Source organism: Puma concolor, chromosome D2 (genome assembly GCF_028749965.1).
Source record: "Puma concolor isolate L17-30 chromosome D2, mPumCon1.1.hap2, whole genome shotgun sequence".
Classification (NCBI taxonomy): Eukaryota; Metazoa; Chordata; class Mammalia; order Carnivora; family Felidae; genus Puma; species Puma concolor.
Genome location: NC_141677.1, coordinates 31975898 through 31988315, shown reverse-complemented (window position 1 = coordinate 31988315; position 12418 = coordinate 31975898). Strand labels below are relative to the sequence as shown.

The 12418-nt window shown below is 54.6% G+C and overlaps 1 protein-coding gene across 1 annotated transcript; it reads left to right on the top strand.

Moving 5' to 3' along the window:
• The first annotated feature begins 2007 nt into the window (after window positions 1-2007).
• On the top strand, window positions 2008-9170 carry TYSND1 (trypsin like peroxisomal matrix peptidase 1). The gene is made up of 4 exons (XM_086679892.1): window positions 2008-3304; window positions 5058-5188; window positions 6192-6377; window positions 8548-9170. The coding sequence occupies exons 1-4, from the start codon at window positions 2127-2129 to the stop codon at window positions 8763-8765; spliced, it is 1713 nt and encodes a 570-aa protein (XP_086536018.1). The 5' UTR covers window positions 2008-2126; the 3' UTR covers window positions 8766-9170.
• The last annotated feature ends 3248 nt before the right edge of the window (window positions 9171-12418 follow it).

Below are 12418 nucleotides of genomic sequence, written 5' to 3'. Positions count from 1 at the left end.
TTATTTGTTTGTATTGGTTTGTTCTGAGTTTGAACATGACATTTGTTGGAGGTGGGAAAGCAGAAGTTCTTTTCCTAGTTACAGGAAGAAATAGTTACAGATGATACGAAAGACAAGTTTTGCTACCAGGAGGAAAAAAAAGCTAGGCCTATTCACACACTTCATCCAAAGAATTTAGTTATCGTCTGAGAGGCTTGGAACATGTGCTGATCCCGGGATTGGTGGCCATCTCGGCAATAGGATGCACGTAGTGGACTTTTTAGCAAAGTCTCATATTAACATGCTAGCAAGGACTGGATCCAGTTTGGCTGCTTATCACTCATCATTTTATACAGAATTGGAGAGATTCAGCTGAGCGCTACGTTTGGTAAAATAGCGGAAGGAATGAAACGTGTGCCTGTGCATTTACTAGGCTTGCAGGAAGCCTTGTTTTTAGAAAACCCAAAAGAGATTTTAAAACTAATGGGACAAATGGAATGGGAAGCAAAATGCAACACACTGTTTTTGACCTAGTACTAAAAGTATTAGAGGCATCTTGTGATTGAAACTAATGTCCGTGTTACTACATTGATGCCACGGGGTCTGTATGTTTGTATGTATTGTTTGTTGGGTTCAAGTGGAACATGAGAATTACAGGCTGAGTCCATGAGCCCAGCACTCAAAGGGTCTCACCTTGGCTGTTGGCTGTTGACTTAGGACTCTATACCCTAATGTGCTGTAAGCAGAAGAACCTGACGCACAACAGTTCAGGCTGGAGGTCTGAGTGTCATTAAGGGAGAATCCCTAGACTCTAGAGAGAAAGAAACTTAATTACTAGGAAGTTGGAATAGTTAGATTTTACTGTGATCAAGGCACCTTCTGTGTCAGGGAACCAAAAGACAGTGCCTGCTATGGAAGACTGCTTGCTAATTTCAGTCCCACCTCCTACTATAATGGGTCATCGTTTAACTTCCTCAAACAGGTTTGTGTCACTGGGACCATTGCAAGCGCTAACCCTTGGGCTGGGAATACACTGAGCAGCATTAATTTTATTCAGAAATTGGGGCAAAAAGGTTTTATAGTTTACCAACTGAATAATTTTTGTTAATGCTGACATAAATACCTTCTGAAATCTGGGCTGCTGCCTGTTTTTGTATAGCCTGGGGGGGGGAGGGGGAGGGGAGGTTGCTATTTTGTGACACATAAAATTCAACTTTCAGTGACCATGAGGAAAGTTTACTGAACACAGCCACCCATTGTTTGAGCTCTCACATGTTACAAATCTAGTTGGGTATTTGAAAGGGAACGTGTGGCCTGCAAAACCTGAACTATTGACACTCCGGCCTTTTACAGAACAAGTGTCTGGTCCCTGACCTAGATGAACGCTAGGTGGTGGTGATAAATGTTATGTCAAATGTGCATACTGCACAGTTAGGGTTGTAAAATTAAAGTGTGACTTCGGTTACTCTTCATAATAGTTTTAAAGGGCAATTTTATTTTGCGAAAACCGTTTTCGTAAGTTTTGTCCCGAGCCTTCGGCATCAAAAGGCCCTAGGTGTAGTCCTGTCAGCTGCATGCCATCTAGTGGATCGCTGTAGGACTTACTTCCAAAATTTCAAATCACTGAAATTGGTCAAGGAGTCAAGGATTTCCTTGCCCTTATTACCCCGGGGGTCGGAAGCCGAAGTTTCAGACCTGAGCAGATACTCAGGTCCTGTCTTCTGGGCAAATCTAGGCATGTCAGCCCTTATTTCCATTCCTTTTCCTGCAGCCCAACGAACAGAGAAGGGATCCCACCTTGCCCAAGCCCCGTCTCCCTGCAAAACCACACGCCAGTCACTCTCCCCACGCTCACCTTCCAGGACAGCTTCTCCCGCTGCGTCGCGCAGGTGGCCCGAACCCATGAGGGCGGGGAAAGGGATGGGGTCAGTCTGGGCAGCCAATCAGGGCTCGGCCCCAAGCCCAGCCAATCGGGCCCGACAAATTGGGGCCTAGCCAATCAGGCCCGACAAGGAAGAACTGAGTCAGTGTTTGCGCCTCTCCCTTCCAGCTTTGGGTGGCGCCGCGGGGGATCAGGGGTCCCGACCGGGCTCCTCGCTCACTTCCCTCGTTCCCCTGGAAACCCCGTGTGCACAGTCCTAGAGGACATGGCGCGGCAGTGGGGGCCGTCCATGAGGGCGGCCGAGCGGGCGGGCTGCGTGGTGAGCGCTTCCCGGGCCGGGCAGCCCGAGGCCGGCTCGTGGAGCTGCAGCGGGGTGATCCTGAGCCGCTGCCCGGACCTGGTGCTGTGCCACGGGGGCATTTTCACCCCCTTCCTGCGGGCCGGGAGCGGGGCGCTGAGCGCGGCCGGCGCCGCCTTCCTGCCCGGCGACAGTTGCGGCGACGACCTGCGCCTGCACGTGCAGCGGGGTCCAGCAGCCTCGAGCCCCTCAGGCCGCGCAGAGCGGGGCCGCCCGGGGCTGTGCACGCCCCAGTGCGCGGGCCCAGAGTCAGGCCCTCAGGGCCGACCCCGCGGGCGGCCCCTGCAGCCCCCGCGGCCCGCCGAGCTGCTGCTGCTGCTGAGCTGCCCGGCCTTCCGGGCCCACTTCGCTCGCCTCTTCGGGGGCGAGGCGGCGGAGCAGTGGCGCTTCGCGAGCGCGGCGCCGGAGGAAGAGGTGACGGAGGACGAGGAGGAGGATCAGCTGAGAGCGCTGGGCTGGTTCGCGCTGCTGCGCGTGCGGCCCGACTCCGAGGAGGAGGAGGAAGAGGAGGAGGAGGAGCGCGGGCCGGCAGTGGCCGTGGCGCCTCTCGGGGCCGTGCCCAAGGGCGCGCCGCTGCTGGCCTGCGGCTCCCCGTTCGGGGCCTTCTGCCCGGACATCTTTCTCAACACGCTCAGCCGCGGCGTGCTCAGCAACGCGGCCGGCCCGCTGCTGCTCACCGACGCTCGCTGCCTGCCGGGCACCGAGGGCGGCGGCGTGTTCGCGGCGCGGCCCGCGGGAGCGCTGGTGGCGCTGGTGGCCGCGCCCCTCTGCTGGAAGGCCCGCGAGTGGGTGGGCCTCACGCTGCTCTGCGCCGCCGCCCCACTCCTGCGTGCCGCCAGAGCCGCGCTGGGCAGCCTGTGCCCCGGCACCGATGCCCTGGCAGCCCTCCTGCCGCAGGAGCTGAGCGCCCCATGGGGCCTGACCCCCCGAGACCCAGGGCCCCCGTGGGCAGCTGCGGCCGTGCTGGTGGAGTGCGGCACCGTCTGGGGCTCTGGAGTGGCCGTGGCGCCCCGCCTCGTGGTGACCTGCCGGCATGTGGCCCCTCGGGAAGCGGCCAGGGTCCTGGTGCGCGTCACGCCCCCCAAGTAAGGCCCGCAAGGTTGCCCCACCTCTGCCCCCTCAGCAGGTCTCAGAGCGGAACTCTGAAGATTAGGGAGGCCTTCTGGCATCACGATGGTGCTTTGATGGTGTAGTGGGGGTAGAGACCTGAGTCCCTCCCCTCATCCTTGGCATTCAGAACCCTAGCCTAGGGGGTTCTGGGCCTCCTTCCTGGCGGGGGGAGGGGGGGGGGTGGCGCGCAGTGAATGGGGCTTGGGCAAGATGCCGAGCAACTCTGCATTGGGGAACTGTGGGAAGTCACAGCGTCTCTGACTAGGCATCTTTTAGCACCCCGTCCCCTCGGTCCCCCGCCCCCCCGACTCCCGTCCCCCTCCCGCCCAGCCTGTTTTCTTTCTGAAATCTGACTGCTCTTAGAGCAGGCACACAGCACTGGCTCCTTGAATGCAGACTTCCTAGCCCTGTTCTTTCTCCCCTGAAAGCGGTAGTGAAGTCCCAGAGGCCCAGGATGCTGCCTTCCTGGGGTGATGAGAGGGGGCTGTTACTCTTACTTGATTGCTCTCTTAGATCTTAAGCAGATCTTCCCAGCTGGACAAAAATAATGGGTGTGGGGCTCCACCTAATTAGAATGTGGGAGTGAGGTCGAGCACACAGATGTATTTTGAACAGTCTTTGGTTGATCCTGGCAGCCGGGTTGGGACTTCAGCCGTTTGTTCCTTCTCTGCAGGGAAAAGCACTCTTGCCCTCCTTTACCTCCAGTTGCTCAGCAGCCTTGGCTTCCTGGCTTGTGTTTTCCTGGTACCTGTTCTATTTCTGCTGTGGTCCCAGGCACTTAACTTAGGCAGGAGCAGAGCAGTATAGCACCTTGGTGTTAATGCCTGAAGTTCTGTACCTACCTCAGCCTAGCCACGCAGCCCGGGCCTTTCCAGATCCCTCTACCGAATTTCCAGGGTTAACCCAGCCCAGCTTCACCGTAGGGTTTCCCACTGGTGGCCAACAGGACAGCCGCGACTTTATAAGGAAGACTGATAATGAGGACTTCCCTGTATGTGTGGTGCCCCATCCTCTACCCCGTCTTCACCACACACATACTCTTGCTTCTAGGGAACCCACCAGGTCCCCTGGAAGCTATCCCTACAGAGTATGTAGTGGGGAGCCCCTGTGTGAACCTGGGCAAGTCAGTGTAAGCTGCCTTTCCGTGAATTGACATGTGAAGTCTTGGAACAGAGCCCGGCCCACAGTAAGAGCTGCAGATGTGCTAGCATTTATGTATGTAAACGGGGACACAGGACTGGCAGCATTGTTTGCCTCAAGTGTGGCAGTGAAGGAGAACACTGGGAATGTTTGCCCTGGCTTCTGCCACCTATTGTGTGACCTTGAGAAAGTTACTCAACCTCTCTGGCCCTCAAATGCACCATTTAAAATGGCGATGATCGCAGCGCCTAGCTCTGAGGGCCGCTGGGAGAACTAAAGGAGATGATGTGCCCAGAGCATTCACAGCAGCCCCGGCCTGCAGTGCTCTCCAGGTGTCAGGTGTTCAGGAAACCCGGTGAAGTGCAGAAGCTAGTGGAGAAGTACGTTACGGTTGGCGATGCACATTTGGAAGTACCACAGGATGGCCAGGTGACGTGCCCACATGTGCTGGCCTGGTACGGTTCAGGGCTGATGCCACATCTTTGGACTCCCAAGTCCGTGTTTTTACCGTCACTCTCATCCCCTTGCTTCCTCCCGGTACTCACGGGTCAGCATGCTAGCCTGTCATTTTGTTTCCCTTGCTCCCAGGAGTGCTGCGATCTGGGGACAAGTGGTATTTGCCACCCAGGAGACATCGCCCTACGACATAGCGGTGGTGAGCCTGGAGGAGGACCTACCCGATGTCTTCCTGCCGGTGCCTGCCGAGCATTTCCACGAAGGTAAAGGACGAGAGGGCTTCTGGTGTGGGGCGGACCTCAGGAAGCACAGTCAGTGTTGGACATTCTCACCCTCTAGATCGGGGGGCCAGTCCCCCAGGCGGGCCCCCTGCCCCACCCCTGCTGGAGGCGTGGGGCAGGGTGGCGTCAAGCTGGCATGAAATCATCCTGGTTTCAGTGCCTTGGCTGGAGTTGCTCTTGGAGGCTTCTCTGCTTGTGCCCGGCATGCCCCAGGTCCTGGGGGGCAGGGAGAATCCTTGCCGAAGCATAGGGCACCCTGTTTCCTGCGGCCCTGCAGCAGTGTCATGTGGAGTGGCTGAGCTTGGGGGCTCCTGCCAGCTGGCCAGAGCGGTGTTGCCCTTTTGAGGCTCCACTGGCGGGGCACGCCACCTTGGAAGTTCCAGAGGCCTCACTGTGTAGATGCGGCGTGATGGAACAGCAAAGGCCACAAGCTCTCTATGCTGGCGTCTCTTCTGCCACTTGCTAGCCCTGTGTCCTCGGACAGGCAACTGAGTATTCTCTGCCTCAGTTTTCACATCTGTAAAATGGGGATAGTGCTCCCTACTCCCGGGCATTGCGAGGAGTGCAGTGAGATGTGGCCTGTAAAGCATCTAGCTGCATCCCCTGTGCGTTCAGAGCACTCGGTAAAGGCAGTTGGAGGGCAGCTTGGAGCCCTCATCACCACTCCTTTTTTCACCAAGGCTTCTTAGTCCGAGGAGGAGACGGGTGTTAATTTCACGAGCGTTGACTGAGCACCGGGGTGGGTGCCAGGAACCCTAAAAAGTAACTCACTGGTCCTGCAGGGAAATGAAGGCTGGAGAGTAGTCTGATGCTGAGGACAAGTGGTGAGCAGGTGCTGGGAGATCAGCGGAAGTCCAGTGGGGACCTGGGGCAGACTCCCCGGAGGTAGGAGTATCTTCACAGCAGCCTGAAGGGCAGAGAGGGTTCAGAACTTTGGAGAGGCAGAGACGGCCCCCCAGCTTCACCCTCCTTTCCTCCCTGGCAGGCGAAGCTGTCAGCGTGGTGGGCTTCGGCGTCTTCGGCCAGGCTTGCGGGCCCTCGGTGACCTCGGGCATTCTGTCAGCTGTGGTGCAGGTGGATGACACGCCGGTGATGCTACAGACCACGTGTGCCGTGCATGGCGGCTCCAGCGGGGGACCCCTCTTCTCCACCCGCACAGGAGACCTCCTGGGTAACCAGCTCCTTGGCCCTCTCCCAGCCCCTCCCCTGCCACAGCCTCAGTCCCATCTAGTGAGGGCTGGGCGTGCAGCCCCCGGGAGCCACCCTCGGCCCGGGAAGATGGTGGGCCTTACGCCCAAGGGGCAGTTAGCCAAGGTTTTCGGGCACTTGTGCTCCTGGGAGTGGAGAGGAGCGGATGCTGAGCAGGGAGGGAAGAGATCTGAGGTCTAGTTCCTTCTCTGCCTTAGGTAAGTCCCTTAATCTTAGTTAATCTATGAAACTCAGGAGTTGGGTTCATCCAAGAGTCACAGGTAAACGAATGGGTGAGTGGGTGAAGACGGCCGGAATGGAGGGTCAGGGGTGAACCGGGGTGAACACCACTCGGCTGCAGCACATTGGCGCCTCATTCCATAGGAATGTGGGCCTAACATTGCTTGATTCTGCAATTTTTTTTACTAGCAACGGTAGACCTTTTTGTTTGTTTAATACGGGGTTGTTAGATCTTTTGATTTGGACATATACTGATACGTGGATACGGGCATAAGTGTGGATACGTGTGCAGGCATGAGTTGGTGGGTACGTGTGCGTGTGTGTAAAAAATCTAGCTCTGTCTGCTGAGAGGGGCTAGAAGCAGTGACACCCCAGTTGTGATGACCACACCGCGAACCCAGACCTTGGTTTCTCTAATAAAAGGCGCCAGGAACTGACTCGCTCCTGGGCTCAGGCAGGGAAGATCCAAGATGAGCCCAGAGCACCTAGTGGTGCTGGAGAGGAAGGAAAGGCTAATGACAGAATGATCGGCCCATCAGATGTGTGACGAATGAAGAGCTGACTTGAAGGAGCTCCCAGTAGAACAACTTGAGCTGCAAACCACACAGCGATAGGGTTGGATGGTAACTCAAAGAAAAGAGTGAGTATCTGAGTCCACACTGACATCGATAACTGAATGCATCTTGAAATGGAGACAAGTGACAGCTCTTCCTGACAGAAGAATTCCAGGTGATAAATGTAGAAGAAATGAGGGAAGTAGAAAATCACTGTTAGGACACCACAGAAGGAATTGCTGCGGGCAGGACCCACCGATGAATGGAAAGTAGAAACAAGGATATTTGCCTGATCCTAAAATATTTCGTACAAGAGGGAAAACAGTAAGCCTGCAATAGAGAAACCTGGCAGATATACCACCTTAGCCAAGTGATCAAGGTTAGCGTCTCAAGAAGTGCTTTTGGACGTCACGCACCTCCTGACAGGGTGCCCTGAGAAGGGCACGGGACGGCATTTTCAATCTCGGAAAACCTTAACCTTAGGAGAAAACACCCGGTAACCCCACATTGAGGGACGTCCTGCAGAATAAGTAACCTGTACTCCTCTAAGTGTCACGGCCACGAAAGATAGGGAAAGACTGAAACTGACCCAGGAGGCATGACAGCTAGACACTTCTGGGGCCCTGGATGAGATCCTGGAATAGAAAAAGCATTCGTGGAATCACTGGTGAAATCCAAATGCGTTCTGCACGTCAGTGAACAGCGTTGTTCCAGGGTTAATTTCCTGGTTTTGATCGTTGTTTTTTTGCAGTGACATGAGGAGAAGCTAGATGAAGGGTGTACAGGGAATCCGTACCATTTTGGCAAGGCTCCTGTAAGCCTAAAAAAGTACATCCAGAAGGGGGCTTGGCTGGCTCCGTCGTCGAGCATGTGACTCTTGATCTTAAGGCCGTGAGTTCAAACCCGCGGAGCCTCCTTAAAATTAAAAGCGACGACAACGACAAAACACATCCACATGCACACACATACACGTGCACTGAGCAGGCCAAACCAAAAACTTGCGTGGGGGTCTGATTCACTTACTCATTCAGTCAACAAGTATTTGTTGAGCGTCGACCCTGCACCAGGCACTGGGGAGCCTGCCTGAGCAAAGCCCGTGGGGCCGACACTAGGTGGAGAGAAAGGTCACAAAAGAAGTGCAACATTGTCTGTTAGGTACTGACGGTTAAGGAGAGAGTAAAACGGGGAAGGGGCACTGGGGTGTGGGAGCCAGAGGCCATGAAGGAGGCTGGGTGTGTGTCACTATGAGGGGGGTTCAAGCCCCCGGTGGTCCGAGGGCCTCCCTGCTGGAGATGGGCCTCACTTCCCATCCGTGTGCCCTCTGGCTCATCCCCCCTTTCCTCTTGGACTCCTCAACAGGCATCGTGGCCAGCAACACCCGGGACAATAACACAGGGGCCACCTACCCTCACCTGAACTTCAGCATTCCCATCACGGTGCTCCAGCCAGCCCTGCAGCGGTATAGTCAGATGGGTGACCTGGGCAGCCTCCGGGAGCTGGACAGCGCCACTGAGCCAGTGAGGGTGGTGTGGCGGCTGCAGCGGCCGCTGGCGGAGGCCCCGCGGAGCAAGCTGTGAGCCAGCCCTCTGGAGAGAAGAGCCACCATGTTATGCCACAGGACGAGCGGAGGGTAGCGGCCTCAGGACCCTGCCCGGGCACACCCCAGCTGGGCTGCCTCCCCATCCCCACCCATCTCGTCCGGCTCGGGAATCTGGACCAAACTTCCCTTCGGCCCCATGGGTCTCCAGCCTGGAAGCCTGTTTGGGGGGGTGCTTTTTGGAGCCCTCACCTCTCTCTGCCCCCTGGCACTAAACTCTGTTATTTCTCCTTCTGGGGAGCCCCGTACAGTTGCCCAACAGCCCTGGTCCTGAGGGACAGGTGCTGGCTGGAAGGCAGGCCCAGTCCTGGCTCTGCATCTGTTCCCTGTCTCCTGATGGCCGCTGGCTACCAGGAGCACCTGCTTCTCTGGGTTAGGGTTAGGGTTAGGGTTAGGGTTAGGGTTAGGGTTAGGGTTAGGGTTAGGGCTTCCTCAGAAAGGCCTGCTCTGAAGACCAAAGACAAGAGGAAAAGAAAATCTTTCTGTTCTACTGCACCTCTAGGTGGAGTCCCTGAAAGTTAGGATTTGTGGGTCTTCATATGTTGAGTGTCGCTGACCTCCAGGGACGCTCTGACACAGTGCCTTTACTTTCCAGCCCATGAAATGGGCCTCAGGGATCTCACAGGGGAAAATGTGTCTAGTTGGGGGTTGGGAATAAAGAGGATGTATAGGAGAAAATCTCTACTTCTATCTAGCAGGTTCTCTTTTTTTCTTCTATGTTTTGAAAGTTGCCCTGGAAGTAGGAAACCATCAGGCACAGAAATACACCTTTCCTTTCCTCCTTTCTCAGTTGGGGTGTGAGCTCATGGCATACTCTTTTTTTTTTTTTAATTTAGTTTAATTTTTAATTTTTAATTTTTTAAAATTTACATCCAAATTAGTTAGCATCTAGTGCAACAATGATTTCAGGACTAGCTTCCTTAATGCCCCTCACCCATTTAGCCCATCCCCCCTCCCACACCCCCTCCAGCAACCCTCAGTTTGTTCTCCATATTGTAGGAGTCTCTTCTGTTTTGTCCCCCTCCCTGTTTTTATATTGTTTTTGCTTCCCTTCCCTTATGTTCATCTGTTTTGTCTCTTAAAGTCCTCATACAAGTGAAGTCCTATGATATTTATCTTTCTCTGACTAATTTCGCTTAGCATAATACCCTCTAGTTCCATCCAGGTAGTTGCAAATGGCAAGATTTCATTCTTTCTGATTGCCAACTAATACTCCATTGTGTGTATATATATATATATATATATATATATATATATATATATATACCACATCTTCTTTTCATTCATCCATCGATGGACATTTGGGCTCTTTCTATACTTTGGCTATTGTTGATAGCGCTGCTATAAACATGGGGTACCTGTGTCCCTTCAAAACAGCACGCCTGTATCCCGTGGATAAATGCCTAGTAGTGCAATTGCTGGGTCGTAGGGTAGTTCTAGTTTTAGTTTTTTGAGGAACCTCCATACTGTTTTCCAGAGTGGCTGCACCAGCTTGCATTGGCTCATGGCCTACTCTTGTGTTGGACTGAGCCTGGCCTCCGGTCCTGACTGGCACCAGTCAGCACTGGGTGGGCCTTGCAGAGCCTGGAAGGTGGGGATCTTGGCCTGGCAGCAAGTGTTTACAGAGTGTCCGGGATGTGTCCAGGCCTGTCCTGGACCCTGGGGGTGGGTTGGGGAGTTCAAAGCTATCAATGAGACCAAGGCAGCCCTGAGGAGCTAAGACCAACCCTGCAAGTCAAAACATGTACTATGTACCCAGGGCCCTGCACAGGTAGGCGCTCAAAAAATGACTGAAGTCACTGACAGGTTGAATACCTTTTGGGGGATGACTGGGGGGCTAATTCTCAGCAGTGAGAATTTCTGGAAGTGCTTGGCTTCTAACACCGACCTGTGGAGTGCCAACTCTGGGCGGCCTTTACGTGACCATCTCCTGTGATTGTCATTCTCCCCTTCACAGAGTAGGAATGGCCCAGGGGGCAAAGTCAGTCCACAGTAAATTAACGGGGGCAGGGGGTGAGGGCTGAGGTCTGACTTAGCTGAGAGGGGGAGGGAACGATGCATTCCAGTGGGCACCCAGGAGCCCAGTGTTCTGGGGAGACTGGTGTGCCAGCCCATTAGCATGACGAGCAGGGCAGCCCTGGCCGCTCAGGTGGAAGGCTGTGTCCTCGGGCCCAGGGAGGGGGGGATCAGGCAAAGCCTCATCTAGGTGTCTTAGGAGCCGAACCCCAGAAGGAGGGCAGGAAACGGGGACGGCGTTCCAGGTTGAGAGCAGCAGGAACTGGGATGCAGAAGTGTGAAACCACGAGTGTGTTCTGGCAGCGCTGAGTGGAGGGGAGTCCGGAAGGAGCAGGACGGAGGGCTGGGGAACCAGCTCCACTGGCCCAGGGAGGGAGAAGACGGCCGAAGCAGGACTGCCGGGCATGGCGAAGACCAAAGCCAGGGCACAGGAGGTGGCACCAACTGCATGCGGGCCAACGCAGAGAGAGAGAAAGGGCAAACGGTGCCTGAATTCCTGACTAGGACAATAATGAATGGCTAGCAAGGTTAGGGACCAGCTGTTTCCTTGGAGTGTCTGTGGGACCTCACGCAGAGAAGTGCAGCCAGCTGTTGAGTTAGGATAATGTAGTAAAAGCCCCCCCGCCCCGACCCCCCAGCTCAGTGGCTTCAGACAGTAGAAGTTTATTGCCCGCGTAAAGTCCAAAGTAGTGTACCTGACTAGGAAGGGAAGGGAGGCTTTTATGCAATAGCGGTCCAGGGACCTAGGCCCCTTCCCTCTGCTGGTTCTGTCACTGATCTGGGACCTCAGAGTCTCCTGTCATGTTCTCTGTAACTGGCGGGTGGATGGGGGAAGAGAGAGGAGATATTCCTGCTTCTCTTTAAAAAATAATTGTATTTTGGGGGGCGCCTGGGTGGCTCAGCCGGTTAAGCATCCGACTTCGGCTCAGGTCATGATCTCACGGTCCGTGGGTTCGAGCCCCATGTCGGGCTCTGTGCTGACAGCTTGGAGCCTGGAGCCTGCTTTGGATCCTGTGTTTCCCTCTCTCTGTGACCCTGCCCCGTTCATGCTCTGTCTCTCTCTGTCTCAAAAATAAATACACATTAAAAATAAATAGATAAATAAAAAATAATTTTATTTTGAAACAATTTCAACATAAAGTTGCAAGAATTCCCATACAACCTTCACCCAACCACCCCCTTCCACTTTTGACAAATGCTCCTGTGATGTTCTTTTTTTTTTTTTTTTTGAGAGAGAGAGAGAGAGAGGAAGAATGCAAGAGGGGGAGGGGTGGGGGGGGAGAGAGAGAATCTTTCTTTTTTTAAAGTCTATTTATTTATTTTGAGAGAGACAGAGACAGCACAAGTGGGGGAAGGGCAGAGGGAGAGAATCCCAAGCAGGCTCCACATGGTGAGCACAGAGCCTGATGTGGGGCTCGAACCCATGAACCGTGAGGCCATGACCTGAGCTGAAACTAAGAGTCAAACGCTTAACGGACAGAGCCACCCAGGTGCTGAGAGAGAGAGCGAGCCCACAGCTCGGAGCCCAATAACGGGAGTGGGAGTCAGGGCTCAATCTCACAACTGTGAGGTCACGACCTGAGCTGAAATCAAGTGTTGGACACTTAAATGACTGGG

Excerpts from the sequence above, each read along its gene's own strand:
- TYSND1 (XM_086679892.1), top strand. The coding sequence starts at position 2,127 with ATGGCGCGGCAGTGGGGGCCGTCCATGAGGGCGGCCGAGCGGGCGGGC. Across the intron at positions 3,305-5,057 it reads GTGCGCGTCACGCCCCCCAA|GAGTGCTGCGATCTGGGGAC; the intron begins GTAAGGCCCGCA and ends CCTTGCTCCCAG. Across the intron at positions 6,378-8,547 it reads CCGCACAGGAGACCTCCTGG|GCATCGTGGCCAGCAACACC; the intron begins GTAACCAGCTCC and ends ACTCCTCAACAG.